General features: G+C 39.8%; 1 protein-coding gene across 3 annotated transcripts; it reads right to left on the reverse strand.

The window, feature by feature from the left end:
• Window positions 1-3,588: 3,588 nt before the first annotated feature.
• Window positions 3,589-24,912, reverse strand: fa2h (fatty acid 2-hydroxylase). 3 transcript variants are annotated; one of them, XR_005098386.1, is made up of 8 exons: window positions 24,467-24,911; window positions 10,133-10,252; window positions 7,441-7,583; window positions 7,228-7,328; window positions 6,944-7,116; window positions 6,288-6,540; window positions 5,724-5,845; window positions 3,589-4,684 (listed from the first exon to the last, which is right to left on the reverse strand). XR_005098386.1 is itself a non-coding variant. In XM_037255385.1 (8 exons), exons 1-7 carry the CDS (start codon window positions 24,752-24,754, stop codon window positions 5,778-5,780), a joined length of 1,146 nt encoding a protein of 381 aa, XP_037111280.1. In that variant the 5' UTR covers window positions 24,755-24,912; the 3' UTR covers window positions 3,589-4,684; window positions 5,750-5,777. The 3 variants fall into 3 exon arrangements, 2 of the variants coding, with proteins under 2 accessions (XP_037111280.1, XP_037111279.1); XM_037255385.1 differs by having other exon boundaries at window positions 5,750-5,845; window positions 24,467-24,912; XM_037255384.1 differs by having other exon boundaries at window positions 3,589-5,845.
• Window positions 24,913-26,882: the final 1,970 nt, after the last annotated feature.

Below are 26,882 nucleotides of genomic sequence, written 5' to 3' on the forward strand. Positions count from 1 at the left end.
AGTCCGTGTGATTCCCTCGTTAAGTGCACCTGCGTGAAAAGTTTTAGCTCCTGCAGAATGTGAAAATGACCAAAAACTTTTCACGCAGGTGGACTTAACGAGGGAATCTTGGAAAACATGTTGGAATGCGGCCCCGAGGACTAGACCTTGACACCTGTGACCTTTGACCATGATATTTCCCAAATAAAGTGGCCTGTTATTAGGTACACTTGAAAATGGCGGTGTACCTAATGGAGTGTCCGTGTGATTCCCTCGTTAAGCGCACCTGCGTGAAACGTTTTAGCTCCTGCAGAACGTGAAAGGAGCTAAAACTTTTCACGCAGGTGTGTTTAACGAGGGTAACTTGGAAAACATATTGGAACGCGGCCCCGAGGACTAGAGCTTGACACCTGTGACCTTTGACCATGATATTTCCCTAATACAGTGGCCTGTTATTAGGTACACTTGAAAATGGCGGTGTACCTAATGGAGTGTCCGTGTGATTCCCTCGTTAAGCGCACCTGCGTGAAAAGTTTTAGCTCCTGCAGAACGTGAAAGGAGCTAAAACTTTTCACGCAGGTGTGTTTAACGAGGGTAACTTGGAAAACATTGGAACGCGGCCCCGAGGACTAGCGCTTGACACCTGTGACCTTTGACCATGATATTTCCCTAATAAAGTGGCCTGTTATTAGGTACACTTGAAAATGGCGGTGTACCTAATGGAGTGTCCGTGTGATTCCCTCGTTAAGCGCACCTGCGTGAAAAGTTTTAGCTCCTGCAGAACGTGAAAGGAGCTAAAACTTTTCACGCAGGTGTGTTTAACGAGGGTAACTTGGAAAACATATTGGAACGCGGCCCCGAGGACTAGAGCTTGACACCTGTGACCTTTGACCATGATATTTCCCTAATAAAGTGGCCTATTATTAGGTACACTTGAAAATGGCGGTGTACCTAATGGAGTGTCCGTGTGATTCCCTCGTTAAGTGCACCTGCGTGAAAAGTTTTAGCTCCTGCCGAACGTGAAAATGACCAAAAACTTTTCACGCAGGTGCACTTAACGAGGGAATCTTGGAAAACATGTTGGAATGCGGCCCCGAGGACTAGAGCTTGACATCTGTGACCTTTGACCATCCTATTTCCCTAATGAAGTGGCCTGTTATTAGGTAGACTTGAAAATGGCGGTGTACCTAATGGAGTGTCCAAGTGACATCACAGATCAAACAGCCAATCAGGAGGTGGGGGTGAGGGCGGGTGTGGCACTTTTCACTTTCACTTAAGCTTTTTCCCTATTGAAGTGGCCTGTGATTAGGTACACCTCATGGACACTACAATAGGTACACTACACGAGGTAAAAAAAAGAAAAAAGAATAAATAAATAAGAAAGTGTAGTGAACGATTCGGTGAACGATTCTTTTGAACAAATATTTTGAGTGAACCGATTCTAAAGATTCAGTTCACTTGAGAACTGGAATGCACATCACTAGTACAAAACAGTGCAGACGACCATGAGCTTCCAGGTTGAAATAGCCGACTGGATAATAACATGGGCTCTTGCTCGGTATGAACTTGGTTCGACCCCAGGTGTGAGAAAGTGCTTTTATTGTGCAATTAGCCCTTTATTTATTTATTCTTTCTTTTTTGTTTTACCTCATGTAGTGTACCTATTGAAGTGTCCATGAGGTGTACCTACACATATTGTCATATAAAGCAGTGAACCAAATGTCTGATTTTTGTTTTAATTGGCGAATAAAAAAACAAGGAATAAAACACCAGACAAGTTTTAACATAAATGTTTATTTGAAAATAATAATATTAAATGTAAATTTCAAACCAGCAATCTAATGTGAAATTGCAGTAGATATATTGGATAACAATATTTAGGCGTATATATGCATACACGTTATTTAAAAACTACTACAAGTGTTATAAAATCAAGATTACCCAAAGAGAAGCATAATCTCCCCGTTGTTGCATAACGGCGCATCCCTTCATGCAATAAAGTTAGCCGTTAGCTTGGAGAACACGTGCATAAAAGAAGTGGTGTTTCAGCGAGTGGTTCTTTCTTTCCTTGGCAAATCGTAAATCGACACTCTGGCTTCCATAGCAGTGCCGGCTCTACGCAGGGGCAAGAGGGGGCAACGCCCCCTCAAACAGATGTCCTGCCCCCTCGAATCAAACTTTTAGAAGTGAAAAATCCGCTGATAGAAACACACGTTAATCAGCCCCCTCTCTTCTCTCATGTCGGTGCAGTGTGTGTCCTCACACAGCCTGCTGTCAGGACTCCGCGCCCCTCCGTAAACATCCAATCCCTGTGAGTATGCAAATGAGGCAAGACGCAGCCAGAGAGTGTCAAGTTACAGTCAGCGCGGTAGGAGTTGGAAGAAGCAGTAAAAACTCCACCAAACTCGTCGTAATGACCCGTGATATAACTAATGATTAACGACAACTCAAATAATAGTTAATATAACATTCATATTATATGTTCCCCCCCCTGAGAGATTGCCACCTTATTGTGGTCAGGGGGTTTGCGTGCCTCAGTGACCCTAAGAGCAATACCAGCAGAAGCTTTAATCTTCAGGTGGGACACCCAAGCTGGACAGGTCTTAGTGTAGAGGCCTGACAGAGTGCAATCCACTTCTCCAGGTTGAGATCTGGACACACAGCTAACAACTGCCGTGAAGAAAACACTAACAGTGTTAAAAATGTGTAAAAAAAAAAAAAAAACATGCCCCCTTCACATTTCTGACTGCCCCCTCTTATGTGCATTCCTAGAATGTTCCATAGTTCACGCCAGGAGGGAGACGCAACACATTTACTGACTGATCCGTTGATGCACGGGAAGTAAGGCAGTTGACTCGTTCGCGAACGGGAAAGTCAGGATTCGTTCCCTCACTGAACGGGAAGTTACGTCATTTTCTTCTTCGTTTTGTTTTACGGCGAGGCGGCACCAGCTTCAATGGGCATTACCGACACCTCCTGGTTGAAGTCATATGAACTGAAAAAAGAAAACAAAATCGTTCTTTTGAACGAATCGTTCACTCACGAGCCAACACTAACAGCAACATAACATAAAATAACATAACATAAACTGAGTATGTGCCAATGCCACAACATGAAATCTCAAGATTCTCCGATTTGCCACGCATGCACGATTAGCAAGTGGCTGACCAGTGGTTTGGCGATCCTGTTTACAATGCGCTCGGTATTTAATGTTGGACAATTTCCCACGGCACAGCTGAACATCTCTCACGACACACGTGATGTTGGGAAACACTGCCTTAGTGGATTCCCGGGTATGCTGGAGCCTATCACAGCTGACTCTCAGTGTGAGGTGTCCTGAACTGGTCGTCAGCCAATCACAAAGCAGGTAACCAGTTACACTGAGGTTCACACCTACAGACATTTTAAGATTTTCAATTATCCTACCAACCATGTTTTTGGAGAGTGGCGTTTGGGGGGGGTTAGGGGAACCCTGACTAAAGGGGAGAAAACGCGACACAGGAAACCTGGAGTCCAGATATGAACCCACGACTTTGTATATGTAAGGCAGATGTGCTAACTTGAACAGACAATCTTTTAGACAATCTAAAAAATAAAAATACTAACATCCAAAATGTAGACATTTATTTACAAATACATTTGCATAGAAATTTAAAATTGCAACATAAGATACAGGAGAACATTTTCTTTACAATAATATGTTGTCTGTGCCCCCACTTGTCTAAAAATGGCATTTTGATTAGTATTGTGTTTGTGGAGTGTGAGTTATTCAGGAAAATTCACCTGTTTTTATCAGGGGCGGCCAATTTGCTATTTGCTGTAGACCAAAAATGACATGACAGTTGCCAGGTCTCAGGTCACAACCAATCATGGCTCAGCTTCAGAAAACTGGTGACAGTTCAGTTGACAACAAGTGGCAAAATGGCCACTCCCTGAGATGGATAAAAACAAGTGGATTTTGACAAATTCCACAAACGAAACAGTAATCGGAACAATAGGGCTGCACAGAACATATTACAGAAAGAAATTGGGGGTTGACTTCTCCTTTTCGCACATACTATGCATAATTTTGTAAATATTTAGCACAATATCCAGTGCCTGAATCAAGCTGGCTAGCTGTTGTTTTCATCTTGATCAAATAAATGTAAAGATTTGTGTATACTTTATTCCAACAGACATGTACACAACCTCCATTGGTACACTCATCATCATGACATTGTGTTTGGAATCCATAAAGGGTTTTGTCATGAACATTTTAAAATTGCTATTACAATACCAATACAAATGAAGAAAATATAATCAACTCTGTGAACACAGGTTGGATGAATTGTGTTTCAGCCACCTCATTATCACAGATTTGAGAGTTATTGCTGCACTGAATAGGTTTAGAGTGCAAAAGCTGTTATTCCACAAATATTTACATTTTTCATCCTTAAAATAGTAAAAATTGAAAAAAGCATGAAGGTAATGTAATGTGTATGTGATTTTCCATGTTATGCATCTATTCTGTCAAATGTGAGTCATTCTGCAAACTAGTGGATTTCCTTCCAGTGTATTTTCTCTGAATTCAAAATGTATTACGCGTCAATGTTTTGTTCTGCATTGGTTATCAACAGTGCCCAGAGGGAACGCTTGAGGCTCAGCCAGCTATCAACACTTCCTGCTGCCCAGTCAGATGGTCGGTCCATCGTCATCCTCCTGGGAACTGTGGAGTCATTGCAAGCAGTCGCTTAATGCACAGTTTGTTCTCAAATGACCAAATTCAACATGTAAAAAAAAAAAAAAAAGATGCAAAGAGACAGCTTTGACCCCAAAGTCCCGCACAGCTGGAAGACTGACAAGCTGACCTCATTCCCTCACGTCATTCTTGCTCGGGCACGTATATTGACATCATCCATCGTTTTCGAAATTTGTGGAAAAACCGCTGCTCTCTACAGGATGATGCGCAACTGGAACTATCTAAGAATCTGCTGTACAAAGCATCTTACAAAACATATTTTTATATTTTTTTTACATTGTAGTAGCTTCATCATTAACAAAAGAAGAAAGAAAATGGGGGGGGGTTAAGACTTACAAAAATACAGTGCATATCCATTGAGGCCACACTATCAATAAGATTTTTACTCAAGAGAATCGTTTTACATGCATTTAATCCAAACTGATGGACGAATCTTCTACCATTGGGAGAACATCCCAGGTTACACATACTTTGTTTGCCTCCTGCCCTTCGCCACCACGTTCCATGTTCCACGTTCACGCACCGCCTTTCACTTCCTTACTCCCTTTGCTCACTCGGAAGGCTGATTTTAGGGAACCGCGTGTATTGAGGATGAGAAGAAAATGAGAGCCTATGATTCTTTGTTGTTGTTCTTATTGTAGTCCCGCGTGGTTATTTATGATTGAATGAAGTCCGCAAAACTTGACGTGTCAGAGTAATGCTGTATCTGTATTGCGCTTCAATCAGCTCATGGCGGTGTAACTCGCAAGTGATCTGACATGGGAAGGTCAGTGTGGTTAGAAGAGCAGCAATGGCATGTGACTTGGTTTGGGCAGTGATCCCTTGCGACAGTGAGGAAAAGCACACATCAACACTCACACACACACACATACACACATGAAATAGGAATGGGATGCTGACAGGATGTGAAGGCAAGATGAAATATTGAGAAGATGAATGGATTAGCTGCGTAAGCAAAGCCGTAGCCTGCATTTTGGCTGAACTGGGTGTCTGGTTTGTTTAAGACCTAATAGGAGGGTGCTTGATCAGTACTTTGGCCTTCTCAAGGAGACCTTCGAGATTAGAATTTCTCAGCAGGGATGACTGTGTTGAAGGGGTGGTCCCAGAATGCGGTGCTGATTCCAAAACCTGGAAAGACAAACATTTGGATTAAAACAGTTGTTCTAAAACTCTTTACACCAAGTATCACTTGAAAATTAAATTAGCTCTTCAAGTAAAGACCATCATCCACAAATGAAAAATTCAGCAGAATTTTAAGGATGTGTTTTTAATATTGTAAATAAGCCACTGTCACATTATCAACTTCTTGAACCTTAAAACTGCATCTAAATAAATAATACCTACTTAATGATACATTAAAATGTGTTTAGCATAAACAGGTCATTAAAAAATGTACCTAAATACATTTTCATGAATAAAAAGACTGAATGAAAATGTTACTTAAAAGCTAAACCGTAATTGGTCAGTGATTCTATTGGTTACCGCTAGAGGAAGCCCGCATACCATACTTAGGGAACAAATCAAACTGAAAGCAGGCAAGTCCACTGATGTCGGGTTGTGTGGTGCCTACCAGCTCTCTGGTGCTCAAAGTGGTGTTTGACGTGGTAGGCCTTCAAGCTGTACATGTACGAGCCTTTCTTGGGCGACCCGTAGTGAAGGTAGTAGTGGATCATATCGTAGATGACGTAGCCACACAGTCCCCCAACAAACATGGACATGGCCACAATTTCTGGCAGCAGGTTATTGAGGATTGTGTAGAAGATTCCAACCACAAAGGAGGCCAACCCGGGTGGAAAGACCAGCCGAGAGCCGTCGAATGGAGACTGAAGAGATGGGTCATAAAAGATTAAACATGCGGATGTACATTCGAAAAGTCAACTTATTGACAACTGTGGAAGTCAATATAAAATTTAGAGGATGTGCTTTGCCAACATCTACATATTACGTCCCCTGTGGTGGCAGCCATTTAGAGATTTTGGAATTCTGTCGACACAAAAGGCTCACCTTTTAAAAGGTGCTCCTTCGGTTTTTGAAAAAAGTAAAAGCTTTTAAGTGCGCCTTATGGTGCGGAAAATACAGTCATTTAAAGGGAGGGGTGTTGGAGACATGATACACAGGTGCTTGTTATTCATGGGTATTTACGGTACCTACGTACATGTGATTAATACTATCGAAATATCATGCGAGATTCCCATTTTAACTTTTGATGCCGCAATTTGTTTGTACCTTGTGATGCTGTCCATGGAGGAGAAAGTGTAGCGTGATGAGGTAGTAGTTATGAGCTGGTGGTTTCATGTGAAAGACAAAGCGATGAATGCAGTACTCGATGAATGACCACAAGAACCAGCCCATCATGAAGAGCAGTGGGAAAGTGTACTTATGGACCATGACAGAGAAGTCTGTGGACACAGGCGCACAATATTAAAACGGAGGATGAACATGTACCAAAGGTCACATGTCAATGTTAGAGAATGAGTGGCATTTGTGAATTTTGAATAAACTTGTGTTACCTGAGGTGATAGGTATTTTGGTGGTACCCTTTGCCAGGTTGGCGTAACAGGACCAACTAAGATAACATACAAGAGGAAGCCAAACCACGGGCACCCAGTACCTGTTATGACAGAGAAAGCGTGAATCTGAGTATTTATCATCTAAAATTGAAAAGGAAGTCTTATTTATTAACATATCCTTAATTATTTGAAAGTAGGAGCTGCCTGTCTTACCAGGAAGTCTTGGTGCTGGCCTCAAGGAAAGAGTTTCCAAAGAGTCTGATGGGTCTGTCAACTGGCTGATGTACCCAGGCATCATATTTCTCTCCTAAGTGGCCTACCTGCCACGCCAAGGGCTTCCTCCAGTCCACCAAATCCTGACAAGAACAGACCATGACGAGAGGAAGTGATTTCACGAAATCGCCAACAGGTGGCAACAAAACATTAGGAATTGTTTCAGGAACAACTCAGCGACTTTGTGTGTGGAGTAAGAAGTGGGGTTGTCCAAACTCCATCCATCCATCCATCCATCCATCCATCCATCCATCCATCCATCCATCCATCCATCCATCCATCCATCCATCCATCCATCCAAGATGGTTTGTCGTTCAAATGACACATAGGTCATTGAAAACTTGATGTCCATAAGAGGAGAGGCCTTTGGCAATAGCTTCTTGATTCAATTATCTTGTTTGAATAAAAGAAATATATAGAAAGATTAGACCCCTCTGTTGTGATAGCACAGCTTATTTGAAAAAAGAGTGGACGAGTCTCAATTCAGTTAATCGGCACCAATTTTAAATCAAGGCTTTGTTGAATATAAGCTTTCGTAACGTTTAAACTCACTGAATGGCGAAGGTTTGTAAGTCTTTCGGAAAGTAGCAAATGTTTTTTTGTTTTTTTGTTAAGGTTTGTTCAAAATCACAAACTGTCGCAGACATTCGCCAGGCAACTTGAAACAGTTTTAGTGGTCACAAACATTTTTTCTTGTCGCAAAGAAATTCTAAACATGTTCAACATTTCAAAAAACTGTTGGCAAATGACTGGCAAACGTTTTTGTTACAGTTTGCGGCCTTAAACAAACCCTGGCAGAAAAATCCATTTGAGCAACATCATAAAAAGCATGCTCCAGTACATTACATTATATTGTAGGAAGTAATAAAATAAAAGAATAATTTCACTTGACTTTTTGTCACATTATAGAAAATTGTAGATGGGCATTTTTTATCCCTGCAAATATGTGAAGATAGGTATTACCCAAAAAAAAACTTTAAATAGGAAATAAAATCACTACTACGATTTATCTGGACATGACAATTCTAAATTATGGGTTTGGGAGGACATGACACGACTACTATAAACGTGGTCTGCTTATTTGAACATTTCAATCCACTCAGTAGAAAAACAAACATCCTACCTATCAAAGAATGGAAAAAAAAAACTAAGGTAACGTAAGCTCTTGCCAAATATTCATCCCTAATGACCTGACAAACCGGTTTTCTTTACGTCACACTGCATATGTGAGTGTTTTCATAAGTGAAACAGCTTATTTTGTAAGATTAAAGGTCACATGTTTGATTTGTATTGGACAAGGTTAGGCTTTCCAAGCTGTTACGTGACTTCATTTAGCTCACTGTCAAATGAGCCCGATTTTGATCTGTTGTACCTGTATATTCCACAAGGAAGAACATTTGGTCATCAAAGGCAAGAAATGATCTACTCTTCCTGGATGCAGAAAATGTCACTGTTTCAGGAAAAAGAAAATTAGGGAGCGTTGCCATCTCCCCTCCGGCACTAACGTTATTGTACTCCTGAGTGTTTCAGTAACCACTGGTAAATAATTATGCTGAATGACAGAAATGCCAGCCTTATGCCTTGGTGCATAAGAACAATGATATCTATGCTGGGTTCCATGTCCAATATTGCCAAGAGTATAAAACAGAAAGAAACCGGCAGGTTTGAAGACAAAAGCAACTTTAACAGGTAACTGGCGGTGTTAATCGGACAAATAATAACCAGATTTGCCGATTCCTCAGATCAATTTAAATTTTTGTAACATCCATCCATTTTCTATACCGCTTGTCCCCACATGTCAGACAAAAACCTGTAACCGTATAATTGATTATTACTTGATTTCAATGGTCATAAAAGTATATAGAAAGCAATATCACATATACTATACGTATATATACTATATGCTATGTAAAGCATGAGAGGAGTATGCTGTATGGAATGCACTAAGATACTAAAGAATAAAATGGAAGATTTTTCAAATGCTGTACAAAGTTATTAAGTGGGATGATCTGAAGAAATCTGATCATTTGGGTTACACCAGTCAGTAATAAGTATTTCACAGATAATTTATGAGACTTTACAAAAATGTCTTAAAACAGAAATAATAAGGCTATTGAATGAAACTATGTATTCTCTGAATGATTAAAGCTCGAAATCAGTTCCTAAAAATAGCATTTAAGTCAAAACTAACTGATAGGCACAAATTTACATCATTAAGAAATAATGAAATTATAATGAATAAAGAAAAATTGAAAATGATATGGCAGCAAATTAGTAAGCTAACTGGAGGAAGTAATTCTAGAGAACAGATTGGAGCGAGAGAGACAGAGAGCCAAACACTCCAGAGATTACCAAAAAAAACAAATGGGGAAAGTTAGAGAGAAAGGCAAGGTGAATGACCTGATGAGCAGTTACCCTTTGTTCACTTAAATGCACTCTGTCACTGGCCACTTTGTACAACTTCATGCAGGCTGGTGCTATTATTTTAATGACGTCAGTTGGAAGGTGAAGTTTTGACACAGTATAATATTGTACTTTTTTTGTTCATTTTTATGTGAGCTATTGATCAGGTCAAGAGTCATCTATTAACGGGACATAATGAAGGGTCAAAAAGAGAACGCAGCTTCCATACGTTTTCCAAGTCCACAGAGCTGCAGAGGTTGTGTGGATGATTCTGGCCGTCATCTTTCTCTGTTGCCACAGCATTTTTTTCTTCTGTCTGTTTACTGGAGTTCCTTCTCTCACGCAGATCCTGGAGAAAATAAAGAAATAGAAAAAAAAAGAAAAAAATTCTGCTCACATTAAAAGCCAACAGGTCATCATGCCCTGCAGGGAGAATGTAGTGTAGCCTAAGTTTCCATTGTCACTGTACCAAAACTAGTGGAGAGGTAAAGGTTCAAATGAAGAATTAAAGGTCAGACTGAGTTTAAAACTTTTGGTATTCTGACTTATCCACTGACTGACTTATCTTACTATGGAGTGGATGCACAAACCCTGATAAGACTGATTTGCTTACCATGAGTTTCTTCCGTTCGTGCATTTATATGGCATGATAAGCATGGCTTTCTGTGGTTTAACAAAAACAGTAGAATATATCTACAAACAACATTCTTCCTGCAAAAGTACACTCAGATTAGTTTTCCAGATAAAACACAAAGTTAACCTAAACTAAACATCACACCTTCGATGTTTGCCAATAATTTCACGCTGGCCAATAGCCTAAATAACAAAATTATTAGCGTTGCTATGATCTGAAAACTTGTGATATACTTCCATGGCAAGGAAGTATTTCCCGTTTCCTCACCTCTGTCATCAGGTGTTTGTGACATAAAGATCTGCTCTGATTTTCAGATATCCATCGCCGTTTTGGTTTCTTTATTACTTTATTTAGATGTATTCTTTCACTGATTCTTCAAGATGATGTATTTGGTCAGAATGTTTGCCGTTTATTGTGATTTCGCCTCATAAGTCACACATCTTTCATAAATCTGACCTGCAGGCACTGAAGTGATGGAAACTGTTAGTATACATAAAAACAGTGTCGTATTGAATGAGAATTAGTGATAGTAGTTTTTTGGTGAAATATATTTTTAAATGCTCTTAATAAATGCATTTGTTTTCAAAAAGCTTCTTTTGAATATCCATGCTTTACTACCTACTAAAGGCCAAAACCTTTTATGCAATGACCTTTACGTGTCGTTTATATTACTTCACACAAACACTACATCCATCTGCTCCTGGTTGGGCCCCCCGGTCAAAATTTAGAACCCAGTTCAGCCCACAAGTCAAAAAGTTTGCCCACCCCTGTCCTAGACAGTGTATCAAGTGTGTGTCATTGGAAAAGAAGGTGGATGCAGTTCAGTAACTAATTGTTGGTTGGCATCTAAAGAGTGTTTGTGCACACTCTTCAGTTGTGAGGCAACAAGTGAAACCCCACAAACGAGTGGGCCATTGTCACATTGGAAATGACGGCAATCATTCGATTATGTTTCTTACTCTGTCCTTACCTATCAAAGTTTTTTTTTTTTATTCTTTTTTTAACCTTGACTGCATTCCTCCGTGTGTGCGTGTGCGTGTGTGCGTGTGAGTGTGCGTGTGTTTGGTTAATGTTTGGTTAATAAGTGACTAAGAAAAGTACACCGCATACCGGTTCACTCAACATCGTACAGTAGATTTATGTTTCAAAGTTGAGGGGAAAAAACACAAAGGCTAATATTGGATGATAATGTTACTGGCAAGAAGAAGGTCAATGAGAAGGACTTATGGAGGGGGTGGAGGCAGCAACAACACTGGCTTTTTTGTGTCTGAGAAGTAGAAATCGAAAAGAAAACAAAGGAGCTAGTTACTGTAGAAGAGGGGAGTGATTATGAGGCCTCGTACCATCACAATGCTGACACTGCAGTGGGCCACCGAGGGCATTGGAGCAGAGAATTCTGAGCAGTCCATTTTATCAAAAGGAAAAGGAAACAGTATATCAAGTATGAATATTAACTGAACATCTGCACAACCAATTTTGCACTATCAACTTTTTTTCATCATCAATACCATATTTTTTATCTTCTTGTTATGCTTAATACAACATTATATCGGGGCTCTTCTTATTTTCTTTGAAGCTATACAAGTGTCAACACAAATGACATGAGTTTTGCCATCAACACCATTGTGACAATTAGGGGTGCAGACAAAAATTGATTCTACAAAGAATCGCAATTCCTAATCGAAATTCCATCAAATCAATTCGAAAATGCTTATATTTACGCCCACTACTCGGCCACCATAGCGCACGGTTAGCTTGCTGTCTGAAAGAATACAGTATGCAAGCACGGAGAAAAAGGTTCTGCCATTTAAAAAATAAAACATAGCCTCAAATGTTTCAGTCATTGAGCAGGATTCGTTACCTTTTCTTCTACCTCACATTGCCATCACAGTTGCACACCTTGAAGGTGCCTCATTAATAAATTACTTATTCGTGTGGCAGCCATGACTGCAATGGAAAAAATCATCCATCCATCCATTTCCTGAACCCTTATCCTCACGAAGGTCACGGGTTTGCCAGCCAATTGCGGGGCACACATAGACGAACAACCAGCCGCACTTACAATACCAATGACGAGCAATTTATAGTGCTCAATCAGCCTACCAGGACTATTCTAAAATCAAAACACGACCAATTGAAATTCTGTAGCAAGTTAAAACAAAACACTAGTGTTGATATAAAACCTTATTTTGGAATAACTTGGCAGCGTCGTCCCAGAGCTTGTCTATGACAGGTTTTGTTCAAGGATGTCCGTCGTTGAGCAAGGAAAACAAAGATGTGGAGTAATAGTTGGTTCTTTATTTGCAAGATCTTGGGTTGTTTTACGGCAGTCAGTACACAATGCACTCCAGCAGATGAAACAACAAGGTCAGACTCCAGATCAGAAGGTTTTACACAAGCAGGAACACGGAAGGGAAGAAAAGGAAGGGGAAAAGAAAGAAAAACATAACCTCATAATGCAGACATTTGTTCTGTTATCACCTGAATGTTTGTTATCTACTGAATGTTTTGTATCAATGTGTCATGACGTTAATGAGCTCTGCCTTATGTGTCATGGAAAAGTTACCAAGCTGCGTGTGCCGTGTCTGTGCTCTGATGGAGCAACTATGTTTGTATAAATTAATACGAGTATTTAGACATTGCTGTTGCTCCCTCTTCACAGGCCAACTCGTTCTCAACTACTTGTAGCTAGTTTTTTTTAATTAAGTGGTTTTTAATACGTGTTAAAACAAACATTGCTATTGCATTAACATGAACGCCATCTTGATAAATCATGTCATGTTGTTTACATTGATCTAGCCTACGGCTGTTCTGATTAATGTGGCTAACCCTCACCCATGTAAACAGCAAAGTGGAAAAGGTCATGTCACAGTGGATTCAATTTGAATGACATTAAAAAAAAAAAGTCTAAAATTTCAATTTATAATGCAGAATAATTATTTTGCTTGTTGCTGATACACATTCATGAAAATGGGTGAGGAAATATTATTGGTAAGATTTTGAAATATTTGGAAATGATCACATTTCAAGCAATTCTCTTAAAATGATCCCTTCCTCACACTGAGTTGTTGAAACACCTTAAGATACTCACCTTTGTACACCGTGCCCGTACTTCATGCAACTGCTTGTCCTCATTCTTTTCCGAGGATGTATGTTAAATGTGACGCATGCTAGTTTTAGCAATGTGAGAACAATGTCTTCTCTGCTGATTACAACACACAACCATAGGACTGTTTCCTCATTCATGAATGAATGTGACTCACTTGCACGTCCTTGTTTTTAAAAACGTTGCAGCTTTCAGAGTTAAGACAGGAATGAAACGGGATTGAGAGAACGTCAGATTTGTCTGAATACTGCTCATTCAATAATTACAAGAGGATTTTGCGTCAAGGTATACATGAATAACGCCATCATTGTTTATGGTTTACAGATATAAAACAATGACATCAATGTTTTGTTTTCCATTGGTCTTTACAATGTTTATTACGCAAATTTATATGTATCTATTTCAATTCAAACTAATACATATGTAGCCTTTCAAAACATATAGTATATATATATATAAATATATATCAAATCTGTCAGTATTAGAACAAGGTGCTTGAGTGCTAGTATGCAAGCAAGCATGTGATCAGCCTTGAGCAATGGCGATTGCTTTGTGTCACTATTAGTAATATTAGTAATCAATTGCCATTGCTGAAGGCATTTAATTGAAGCCAGCTAACATTACTTCATCACCTCAAAGTTCCTCTATTAGCCAAATGTTACAACCTGCTTTGCACTTTTTTACTCCGTGCTACGGTTACAAAAGCCTGCATTGTCTGTGGCTTTTGACCTGCCGACCTATTGCTTTATTTAATCTTCTGACTGAAAGAATCTCACACATTAATCTGAACACATGAAATTTAAAGCATATTTCGATGGAATAAAACATCAAAGAGGCTGTCATGGACTAAATGTCATTTTCAAATATCAGCAGCCATCCCTGATTATCTTTCAACACCAAGAGCACACGTTTGCTTGCTTTATTTAATCCTCTGACTGAACATATACAGTGGGGACAGTAAACAATGATAGCATGACAATTCTTTTTTTTTTTTTTTTTTTTTTTTTTTACATTGTTATTTTTTATGATCTGACTGAAGTCCTTTTGGGCATCTGACCTGTGTAACAATTACCCAAACGTGGGCAGTCAAAAAACATGTGATTTAGTGTGCACGTGAGTGAACGATAATAAAAGTGCTTATGCCACATACCTGAAAGAACCAATCTAACCTGAATGACCAGTATTCCAGATTCACAGCCTGGCTGCGCGTGTTTGCATGTGTACACACACTCAAGAATCAGAGGCTGTCTGTAGCTAGCCAATTTCAGCAAGCAGTGTCAAGTTACCAGAGCCGTTACCATCAAGCGTTTCATTTTAGATCGTCATTTCAACCAATTCCATTACATCAAATAAAGTTGCTCATCTCCAGGATTTAAGAAAGAAAATTGAACAGGATTATAAGAGTTACAGGAAAAGAAAATTGTTCCAATTGTAAAACAATGGACTTATTTGTGTTATCCAGTCAGTACAATGTCGGAAAAAGGATTGGATAGTGAAGCCAATACCCACAGGAATTACACATTTCAAATAAATACAGAAACCTAAATCTCCTAGTCTCTCTCTCGAGCTTGATCAGGTGTTAACTGTGGCGAGAAGTAAAGCCATCTGAGGCCTTCACCGGAGAGCTAAGTGTCATGTCGGCAGTCTCTATGGTAGCAAAGGAAAACAATACCTTGGGTAATGTATCACCATGGAGCAAACTCAGAGCTGCTCTTCAAAATTGCAAGAGACAATTCATACTGTTGGGAATAATATGAATGTTGAAGACGTGATCTAATCTGCAGGCTTCTTCCCCTTCACCGGGGTTGCAACAACCAATCATCTTCTTCCATTTTGCCCTCCCTGCTCTACCTATATGTGCAGTGATTATGGTAAATGCTAAAATCTAATCTACAATTCCAGTGGCAACTAATGCTACCAATAAATGTTTGGCAGTTGATTGATGAAAATCACTAAATTCTTTCAGATATCACCAGACCTGGCAGTTTCTCTTGTCATTGTATTATGGCGGAGGACAATTGCATCATTGACAAGAATTCTACGCGGATGGGAGTCTGCATTCCACTCAATGACTTGCTCGCCTGCCAACATTCCATACACTTAATATATTAACACCCACCATGATCACCTCAATGCTCGGCCCCGTGCTCCTACGTTGCAGATTTATTACACGGTTTCATCTGTTGATGATCTCGTTTTTGTGATGAATACATTTGTATCAAAAATAAATCTCTTTTGTGATGTACTGGAATTGGTCTGATAACGTGCTTACAGGGCTTTTCCATACTATGTCATTTGTTCGGGCATTCACAGAGTCACCCATTTGTAATTCTGGTTGCTTCACAATGTCTGTATTGTCTTACTGCAGTGACTGCAGAAATGTTCTGAATGTCAAGGGGTGAATAGTAATTACAGGTAGAATTGCAGTGAGTGGTTTACGAATACTCATGTGCTCTGAGTTTGCAACTTTTATAACACGCAATGTGCTGAAAGTTTTTTTTCAATCTTAGAAAATCGATCTTTGTTTAAAAATGTTAAAAGTGCAGGGACGTTAACTGAAAATGTCAAAAGATTAAGAGTTCCCGCTTTCTGTAGCAAATGAAGGTTTTACAAAGAAAATGTCTTTAAAAATAAAATTTTGGTCTTTCGCTTATCCATCATCCACTCATCAGTTTTCTGAACGCTCAAGAATGGGGCAGTCACATAGGCTGGAACCAGGATTTGAACACGACTTCAAAACTGCGAGGCAGATGTCTGAACCAGTCACCACGTGTTGCACACTTATCACTTATTTAGGGGTAAATTCTTTCATTCACGCTTAACCCAGTTCCTTAGGCATCCATGTTATGCACTTTATAGGCATGCCAAGTCTCTCGTCTTTGCTTCTGACACACCCACCTGCGTCACCGTGTGAATAACCACGCCGCCGCCAAAGAGGTGTGACCCATTGAAATCTGAGGATGCCTGCAAGTCTAGGATTGTGGCGTTTTCATGTCAAACTTTAAATGTGAAATTGGTTCGCGTATGGAGCCAGAAGTTACCGATCATCCTTTTTTACCCGCGTAGCTATCTCATGGGCTACTTTGAAAAAGCATATGTAGGCTATTTGCATTCTGCGTTGAATAAAAATAATGAAAGTAATTCAATCTGTGGACTGTGCTCATGACTGAATGTATATTTGGAGCTGTTTCATTGTTGAAAAGCAAGTGAGCTTGGGTTGTCGTTTAAGCATTGCTTAGCAACGCTTTGTGCCGCACATGAGCACTCCACCTGCGTATGTCCAAGTAAAACAAATTATTCAAAATCCAACTCTGCCGTGCCAAATGAGACAGTCCTACTTGTTGCACTTTTTTTTTTTTTGCCCTTAAGATGATGGCCAAAACGGTTAAACAGACCATCCAGACTGCCAGAAAATACAAAGAAGAAAGAGTAGAAGAGTATTAAGACTAGCTGTTAAATTGTCTGGTAAACAGATTATGATTCAAAAACCTTCTCCTTGACATTGTTTCTGTGGTGAATAACATGGAAGACACGCTATGCAAATCCTCATCACAACCAGGTGCTCCTTTATTTGTGTCTGACAACAGCGTGAGTTTCAGGTAACGTCCTAACAGTATCCGGCTATTGTTCCTTTTTGCGTGACAATCATGGCTCGCCCAAACTCAGCGCAGAGTGCACACACACAGGATTTTTTATTGTAAATATTGAACCTGTTTAACATTTGCCAACCCCAACTGTTTTCCGAGCAGTTCGGGAAGGGGGTGGGGGGGTGTAAAAAAACAAAAATCACTCCTAACACACCCCACACACAGGATAATAAGTAAGAATTAACGGGCCTGTTGACTTTGATTAGAATAGGTATTTCAACATTTTTTGCTTTAGCTACGGATATAACAGTCACATTCAGAAGTGACTGACTGTGTTTCTATGGACAAAATTTCTTCAATACGATTATTTGGATTAGTTATGATCAGATGCACTAAAAATATTGGTTTGATTATGACTGTGTGTTCATGCGTCGCACTTTTGGCCGGAACAAATCGGTCTGACAGGCGCAGATTGACAAAATATACCGAAAATAGCAAGAAAAAGCCGTAGCGACTTCTGTGTCGATAAAAAAATCACTCCGTCCATTCCTACTTTAAATATGAACGCAATTTTGCGTATGTTTCCAGTTGGAGCTGTTATGCTGAGTTAACACCTCTTAATGGAACTGCAATATATCCTTCAGGCATCCACATATCCTCCAATAAAGATAGATTATTCCATCATTTCAGAGCACGTGTTTTCATGCACGCTGATCGGATTATCAATCGACATAAACCGCCCCGTAGCCATTGTGTAACATCACACAGAGTAACAAAAGAGGAATTTACATTAAAAGATGAACACCAAATGTTTAAACTTTTCCAACCTAGTTTTATTTTCATTACAAACTAAGTCTTTCTGGTTCTGAATGTAAACAAACATTGTTTATTATAAATGTTATGTTGTTGGCAGTGTAAACAGCACCCCCTTTTTTATTGTAAACCTGCCCTCGGGTACTTGCATGCAAAAACACATTGTGGGAGGCCCAATGTGGTAAACAAACAATATTGAACCATTTCTCCAGAAATAACTATGTAATGAGTGTGTTGAGATCCTGTTTAGATAATGATCACCGTCATGGAGACCAATGTCAAACCCCTTACTTAAAAAATATGTGGTGCAAAGTGCGAATTGCATATGCATCCTCTCTTTAAATTTAAACTCCACCCAGGTTAACCGCAGACTATTTTCCCGACTGACTTCTGTCAGGAGGTTTCGCAGTATCAACAGCAAGGTGTGCAGATTTAGGGTCAGTTTCTCCCCCCTGGCCATACAACTGTTGAACCCATACATCAAATAATCCCTCCTCTAACAGCCACAAACCACAATCCCCTACTCTCCCATGAGATTTCTGTTGGACTAAAGATTTATCATTAATGCTACAATGCTGCTAAAACTATGCTGACAGTGGAATATAATCACTTTATTGTTGTATTCATGCTCAACTATTTTCTATGCACCTATTCAGTTTATTTCATTCATTTGATACTGTGAGCTTTTGTCACATTTTGTTGAATATAACATGCAGTGGTTATATGTTCTTTGAGTGACAATAAAGGCACTCTAGTATCCTGTTTCATATGATCCTCCTTGAGATGGTTCTGTTGCAGAAAGGCAGAATGGATAATTCACAGAATGTACAAAGCAGGAGAAGGAAATTTACCATAATTAAGATTTGGGAGTCCTGACAAGGAACAGCTTTAATGCTTTCTAAATAATTGAATGGAAATGCCATTAATCCATTCCAGCCTCCCACAAAAAAAAAAAACGATTTTTAAATGAGAAAAAATACCACTCTGTGAAATTGTACTGAATAATAATACTAAAAAAAAACAAGTTAGGTGCACCCAACTCTTTGACTGCCTCAACACTTCAGTTTTATAGGTTAACTAACATCTTTTTAGGCATCCAATATTTTTTGAGTGTTTCTCAATGTTCTGAATCATTAGTTTTCCCCTTTTCCGTATTTTCTGAAAATATGGGAAACAATTTGGAAAACAAAAGAAGTCAATGATGGTTGCACGCAAACTGTGTTATGTGATATACTGAATTTGTAAGATTTCCTCTTTTGTGTATGTTGCAACACTTAGTCATATGTGGCTATATTCACATACACATGTAATATTCCATCGAGTGTTGACATCATCCTCCAGAACTATAACATTTGATGGTTTCAATTTACATGTCAATTTGGTCACAGTTAGCTCATGAAAGTATCTGTTAAAATAAATTGACTCTTGAATAAGAAAAAAAGAAACATTCACACGAACAGTTAGATAAAGTGTGCCAAAGAAATGTGGAATAATAAAGTGCTTTGCCAATTGTAGAGCGACTCAATTACGTTTATCCAATTTTGGAACGTTTCAGTGACTCACTGTCATGACTAACATCGTACCATCAGCTATGCATCAGCTCATCACTGCGGAGGTTCTCATTCTCAATGTGTCTTTGTCATCCTTAAAACAAAATTGTGAAAGCAATCTATTTCCTCAGCCACATCATGGGGTTCTCAGATACACTGCTTAGGCTAGATATTCTTCATTCCACAGCTGACACAACCAGGAAATGCTGCTGTGATGAACACAAAAAATGTCATTTTGAATCGAGAGAATATATTGTGTAGACTTTAAAAATCAAAACTCTGGACTCTATGGGGAAAATCGAACAAATAACATGACAGCACTGAATAAATGAATACACCTAAATCTTGATTTTACGCAGACTTTGGGATCCAGAATTTGGGAATCGTGTTAACCCCGAAAGCACGTTGTATAGATTGTCTTGTTTTCTTTTCAGAAAGGCATGTTTTTACGCAGCCGAAGGCGTCCTTTGTTACATTAATTTAGGTCAGGCGTGTTGTTGGGCAGCTGAAGGGGTCTGTTTGCTCCACACGTATGGAAGTCTGTTGACATTTTTTAAAAAGAGAAGCAATACGCAGATGACAGGCGGATTGAGTACGTCATTTTGATGCTATGTGAATTGGATGGAAGAGAGAATAAAGCAGCCACTTATTCTATTACTGTGTCTGGCCACGCTCTTTGATTAAAAGAGAATAAAACAGCTATTTATTCAACTACTGTGTCTGGCCACGCTCTTTGATTTGTGAGTGACTGTGTGGATGAGGTGCTTCCGCAAACTTCTCCCTTTCCGAATGAAAAATGATCCTTGCTATCCGTAATACTGTATTAAAGCAGTCAAGTTTGAAAGTGATTGGTTAATTCTGAACACAGCCAAATAAGAGGATGTGCACATATCTCAGTGATTTAATTTGACCTCTCTGCCACAGCGTGTATTATTGTTTTTCAATAGAGTTGCACAGGTCACGGGTCAGGGAAATAGTTGGTTGGTTACAAATCCCTGGCCCTTGAACAGTCATGTCGACTCTGTCTCCTGATTGCTACTTGTTTAAAACTTGGGGATAATGAAGCAATGTCTCAAATATCTCACACTCACATCAGCTAAAATATGTGACACATGACACTTAAACAATGACTAATGACTACTGTACAATATTTTGTCCTACTTCAAAAGTCCAACCGTTATTGACATGACATGACTTGCAGTGACAGCGGCAGTGTGCTGCATAGACACCAAAAGCAGAAGCTAAAAGCTTGCAGTTGCAATTATATGAAACGGGTGGGAAATCCACAAAAAGAAAACTCGTCATGTAAATGCAAGTGCAACATTAGACTAGACAAACTTCAAATCTTTTTCATTAAATTTGTCACTAAATGGGAAAATGAATGGAAATACTCACTTCTAGTCAAGTCATCGGGAATATATAAAATGAGAAATAAAACAATAAGAAGATAAGAAAAAATGACGTGATGAGAAGGAATGCCTGTTAATGTTTGAAACATTTTTAAAATTGTCATCAGCGATAACAATCTCCTAGTCACTCGGCACCAACCCTCTATATGCAAAGTGCCTGGTATTGTTTCTGAAACACAACCAAAGAAACAATCAGTATACTATTAAGGCCACACTGAGCAGCACACTATGGGTTTCTATTTTTTTGTCCTCCTCTCACTGGGACAAGACAAACCAGTTTTTTCCTCTACTTTGCTCTTTATCTCTTTCCCACTGACACCCACCGCTGAATCATTGACACCCCCCCCCTCCCTCCAACACACACAACCATCCCCCACCCGACAGGTTTACCCGATCACCTATGCACTCCTCCCATCTTCTCATTGACATTACGCGTGTTTTATACCAGATCCCTCCCTGTGCTTCTCCATTAACAAACATCTCATCCCTCCCCTATAATCAATAAAAGGAGGAGAGTAGGTACACAATGCCTGATGCCCCACAGAAATGTGCACTAAAGTCATTTGTCTAAAGTCAATGTCATTAAAAAAAAACATACAAGGATCATAAGGCAGGGTTGTTTAAGGAGGCATTTGGCTAATCTGTAACAACTTTTATCAAGCTTTTCGGGTCTTATTGCATCCTGTCATCCTGCTTGCCCTATTTTACTTTTACTAGCTTGTTGACCGCGAATATTCCTGGAATGCATTTGTGACTATTGCCCATAAAAAGCAAAATTGCTCAAAACTGAGTGGCAAAAAAGATCCTGAGGAACATGTATTTACTAGCATGTAGCTTATTGTTAATTTAAACCCACTAAATCCACTGTGCAGCTATTTAAATTAGAACGTAAAACCATGAATTTGAATACTACTTGTTTTTTCCCCACAGAAACTTCATATTCAGAGTGGATGAATTCACATTACCGCTTTTACTCTATCAGCCCTTGTCACTTGTAAGGGATATCTATTTGGTTGAAATTCCATATTCAAAAATAAAGAGTTGATGAATTGGCATTTAAAGTGCAAAGCAGAAATCCAACTGTTCGTCTGCCAGTCCCAGCCAAGTGATGCACTCCTTTTTACCTCAACTGCTTCAACAGACTAATAACACAGCTCATTTTCAGATATAGCTTTGTGTTCTTGAAGGTCATTTTTGACACCGACTTTTTTTAATTATTATTTTCTTACATGCAAGTTCTTTGAGATATTTTCATTTTTTTATTTGACCTATAAAAGCTTGTACAATACAGATTTTAACAGGTGCTGTAATTTGTATCTATGATAATTCAGAAAAATATCCAGCTGTTTCTGAACCTAACACTTAATTCATGAATATTACTAAATACAGTATATCACCATGTTACATATGATACTATTAATAAAACCCATGCAGGCACGGGAGAACACGCAAACTCCACACAGCAAGGCTAGAGCTGCAATCGAACCCCACACCTCTGCACTGAGGTGATGTGCTAACCAGTGCGCCACCTATAATTAATATTTCTTTTTTATTTATTTATTTATTTAATACCTGATCTGCTTGAAATTTTTTTGGGGGATTTGGAATGAGTGCAAAAACAATGGTTTACTTGCATTTCTCCTAAAAAAAAAGAAATTTAGTTGACCAGTGTAATCAACTATCACTCAGGGGTGCGGTGACCATTGGGAGTTTCAGGGGATTCACGAATAGCCGTCCATCTCAAAGCTGGGTGAACCCCTAATGACCCCTGGTCGACCATTATGTTTTGGTACATGATACAGCCTTAGTAGAGGTGGCACAGGTGAATGCATGTTTCAGCTTGTCATTTCAAAGTCAAAGTCAAAGTCAAAGTCAGCTTTATTGTCAATCCCTTCATACGTCAAGACACACAAAGAAACCGAAATTCCGTTTCCTCCATCCCACGGTGACGAGACATACAAGTAGGCGACACAAAACAAAAACAAGTAGGCACAAACCATAAATAATAAATAATAAATAAAATAAAATGAGCGATGAATAAAAACAGACCAATAACCCATTGAATATGAGGGGCAAAACCGAGCCAGTGAGCACACAGCAAGAACAGGACGCTACGCTGAAAGGGGGAGCGAGTTCAGGATCCTAACAGCCTGGAGTACGAAGCTGTTGGAAAGTCTGGTGGTGCGGGAGCGCAGGCTCCTGTACCGCCTCCCAGAGGGCAGAAGTTCAAACAAAGGGTGAGCGGGGACAGAGAGAGGTCGCTGCGTATGCACGCGCCGCCATCTTGAATCTTTTTTTTGACATCTTTGTAGACCATGTCACTATTGACAACGGGTAATACCGTATTGGCCCGAATATAAGACGGTGTTTTTTTGCATTGAAATAAGACTGAAAAAGTGGGGGTCGTCTTACATTCGGGGTCTAGACATTATACCCATTCACAACGCTAGATGGCGCCAGATATCTTTAAAGCGAATGCTAAACTTAACTCCCCAGGCCAAAGTGAACCCCTGTCACGAAGAAGAGAAATAAAAATAGCAGTTTGCATTATTTTACTGCAATGTTTTTCCTTATTCAGGTTTGTTTCAAGACTACAGTTACAGTTAGACTTCACTTTGATGGTTAATGTAGTTATTGCAATTTTGTTGTTTTATCACAGTAGATTGGTTTATTTACATTTCAAAAACCAAAAGTGATTGCACTTTAGTTTACATATTTAAATGTTCAGATATTAAGATGTGATAGACAGTTTTTGCATGATTTGAATGAGCAAAATAACATGCTTTCTCTCTCAAATATATTGTTATGATTATTTGTTTCAGATGTACTGTAATTATTTTCTGTATAAAAATTAAATTTGGTGTTCAAAAAGTCTTATTTCAAACTTGAGTCTTGAAAAAGGGAGTCGTCTTATAATCAGGGTCGTCTTATATTCGGGCCAATACGGTATTTCTGTTTGGGTAAATGCAGTCCATCTTGTAAATGGCTGGACCAATTGGTATAAGGCAGTGATGGCATGACATGGAAGATCATCAGGTGTGCCGCTGTAAATTGTTCAATTTCACTTACTTGATCTGAAAATTTACTTGGTAAATGTATCCACTACTCATGTTGCGACATATTGGTAGTGTGCAAAATATTAAAATGCTCTTTCCCTTGAGGTCATTGCATATTCACGTCTCACCGCGAGTTCTTCTTTCAACTAACGCAAAATATGCGCCCTGGGTCAATAAGGGTTGGGAAATACTGGTTTCGATAGTCATCAAAACCTGTATGTCCGTATGGAGCTTTAAGGACGCAGGGAAAAAGTTGGCCAATTACGTTGCTTAATTGTGACCTACTCGGGGGAGCATGGCTGAAAAGGTACCATGCACCTGTCAGGCTTATACTGTGATTTTTTTTTTTTTTTTTTTCCTGAGGCCACCGATGTCAGCCAAACACGCTCTGAGACAGCTGCTGCTTACCTGAAGCTCGTCTGTGTCTTTGCCGCTGTGTCGGTCCAACTCTCCAATGTAGTATTGCTCCATCCACCGTCGGGCATTCTCCGAGTGTCGATGCGGGGGTCCCTCCAACTCCCGGCTCACGTCTTTTCCCGACCTGCTAAGGATCAGCGCTTCCCCTCCTGGGTGCATCCGCAAGAAGGCGGTCACGTCGTACACCCGGGACCCGAGCAGCACCCAACACGAGTCCTCAGTACAGTGTCGGGTCACCTCCCTCTCCGTAAAGAACCGGGGGGATGTGGAAGGAGACATCTTACAGTGCAGATGCGGAATCCACCTGTACCGGGGGTGGGGGGGGTGGGGGTAAAATCTCAGGGAGTATTTAGAGGGAAAAATAACTCCGAGGGCCTGTTGTTTAGTGAGTCCAACTTGGCAGTTGACACCCAGACGCTGGAAGACAAACGTACGGAGGGAGGACAAAGTTGAGGGGCGGGGTCAAGGAGAGGTTCGCCGGCTCAGAAAAACGTAAATTCTGTACGCAGTACACCGATAAATTCACCACTCGTCAACTTACATCCTCTTAAAGATTAAAATAATCATTGCATGTCCTCTATTGAAAAATATGCTGGTTTTAAATGCAAAAAACAAACATATATTACAAGTTCTGTTAGCAGCAAAGAAAAATAAATGCGTCTTTTTGTGATCCTAGTTTTCCCAACTGTCCATGAATGCACCGTGACACCGAACCACACCTGTCGCACAGGCGAGCGCAGCCAGCCTCACTCACACACTCCACAACAGCTCGTCGGGTTTGACAGGAAGCTCCGACTCAGCCTTTATGGCATCAGTCATTGAACGACGAAACTTAAGGAAAATGCGGTCAGATGTTCAACATACACTACCAACGGACCTGAAAATTGACCTTTCCCCCAATATCACCCTCCAGGCCTTACGTAGATGCGAATGAAAAATGAAAAACAAAAAAAACGCGTGAATCGGAATCCTGAAGTTGGCACAGGAAGAAAAAAAAAAACTCTTTCGCAATGTCGCTCTGTAGACTTTATTGTTTACGCATTTGTCCCCTTTATTTTCACCCTAGAAGTGTAGAAAGTCGTTTCCACGAGTCCCCTATAGAAAAAGAAACGAGATTAAAATACATGGCTGGTTCCTGCAAGCGTATAGGAATGAATATACTGTATGCTGTTGTTTTTGGTTCTTTACTTCAGCGCACATCTTACGTGCCACAATTGCTGGGGCGTTTTGAGTGCGGTCTAACAGCACCTCCCGGCGGATTTTGGCGAACGCAGTTAAGGGGTACAAAGATGAAGAAGTGAGTATTACGCTCAAAGCGATTTTTAATATGAATATGTACCCCTCCATGTACATTGAAGAAAAACTTGCTGCATGTGTAAAACAGTAGGATAGTATAGAATAGAAAATAGGTAGGACAGTGTAGATAAGGAGGACAGTGTAGAACAGCGATTGTCAACCGGTAGTCTGCGGCCCTCTTGTGGTCCATGGCGTTATTGCAGGTGGTCCGCAAAATTGGAAATGGAAAGCAATTGTAACATTTTTAAAAATCAAATTGATTTATTATTTAGACCTGATTTATTTTCCAGCTAATTTTGTGAACCATTTACCCATCCAAATTATGTCAAATGTAGCTGAGATTCCCAAAATAGACATACAGTTGCAAGTAAATAGCCTGTATAGGGCTATCCTCCTTCGGTGCAAAATAAAATAATATTCCAATGAATATTATGAATTAGTCGATGAATAGCATCCTCACGTAGTTTACTTGGAGATCCAGTTGGCATTTGTGTGTGTGTGTGTGTGTGTGTGTGTGTGTGTGTGTGTGTGTGTGTGTGTGTGTGTGTGTGTGTGTGTGTGTGTGTGTGTGTGTGTGTGTGTGTGTGTGTGTGTGTGTGTGTGTGCGCGCGCGTGCGTGTAAACAGTGAGCTATTTTTACAAGTGGCATGCGAGGTAGTCAAGTGGCCCTTGGGTGCTAGTAGGTGTCCACGGTGGTGACACCTGGTCTGGGGACACTGAGTTGATCTCTCCTATCTCTGGGGTTGAGGTCACCGGGGTAATTAAAAAGCTCCTTTGTGTCCAGGCCCTGGAGGCGAATTAGAGCGACCTACAGACTGGGAATTAAGTCTCCATCATCAGATTTGTTGATGGCGTTTTCTCTCAGGTGGATGTGTTTGCTAGCACGCTCGTAGACTACAGTACAGCATGCTTTCCATTTCAGCGTCAAATTTTAGTGTCATTAATCCAAACAGAAAAGTCAAGCGAGTGTATTTCTTAGTTGATTAACAGGGAAATAGACTATACCATATCCTTACAAATTACACTCTAGTCTCATTTCAAAATGATTTCATCCTGCTAGCCTTTAGGATAAACATACCACAGTCAAGGTCATTTTATTTATTGCTCTCAA

This window comes from Syngnathus acus, chromosome 6, assembly GCF_901709675.1.
Source record: "Syngnathus acus chromosome 6, fSynAcu1.2, whole genome shotgun sequence".
Classification (NCBI taxonomy): domain Eukaryota; kingdom Metazoa; phylum Chordata; class Actinopteri; order Syngnathiformes; family Syngnathidae; genus Syngnathus; species Syngnathus acus.

Excerpts from the sequence above, each read along its gene's own strand:
- fa2h (XM_037255385.1), bottom strand. The coding sequence starts at position 24,754 with ATGTCTCCTTCCACATCCCCCCGGTTCTTTACGGAGAGGGAGGTGACC. Across the intron at positions 10,253-24,466 it reads AAGACACAGACGAGCTTCAG|GATCTGCGTGAGAGAAGGAA; the intron begins GTAAGCAGCAGC and ends TATTTTCTCCAG. Across the intron at positions 7,584-10,132 it reads GCTCTGTGGACTTGGAAAAC|GATTTGGTGGACTGGAGGAA; the intron begins GTATGGAAGCTG and ends TGTTCTTGTCAG.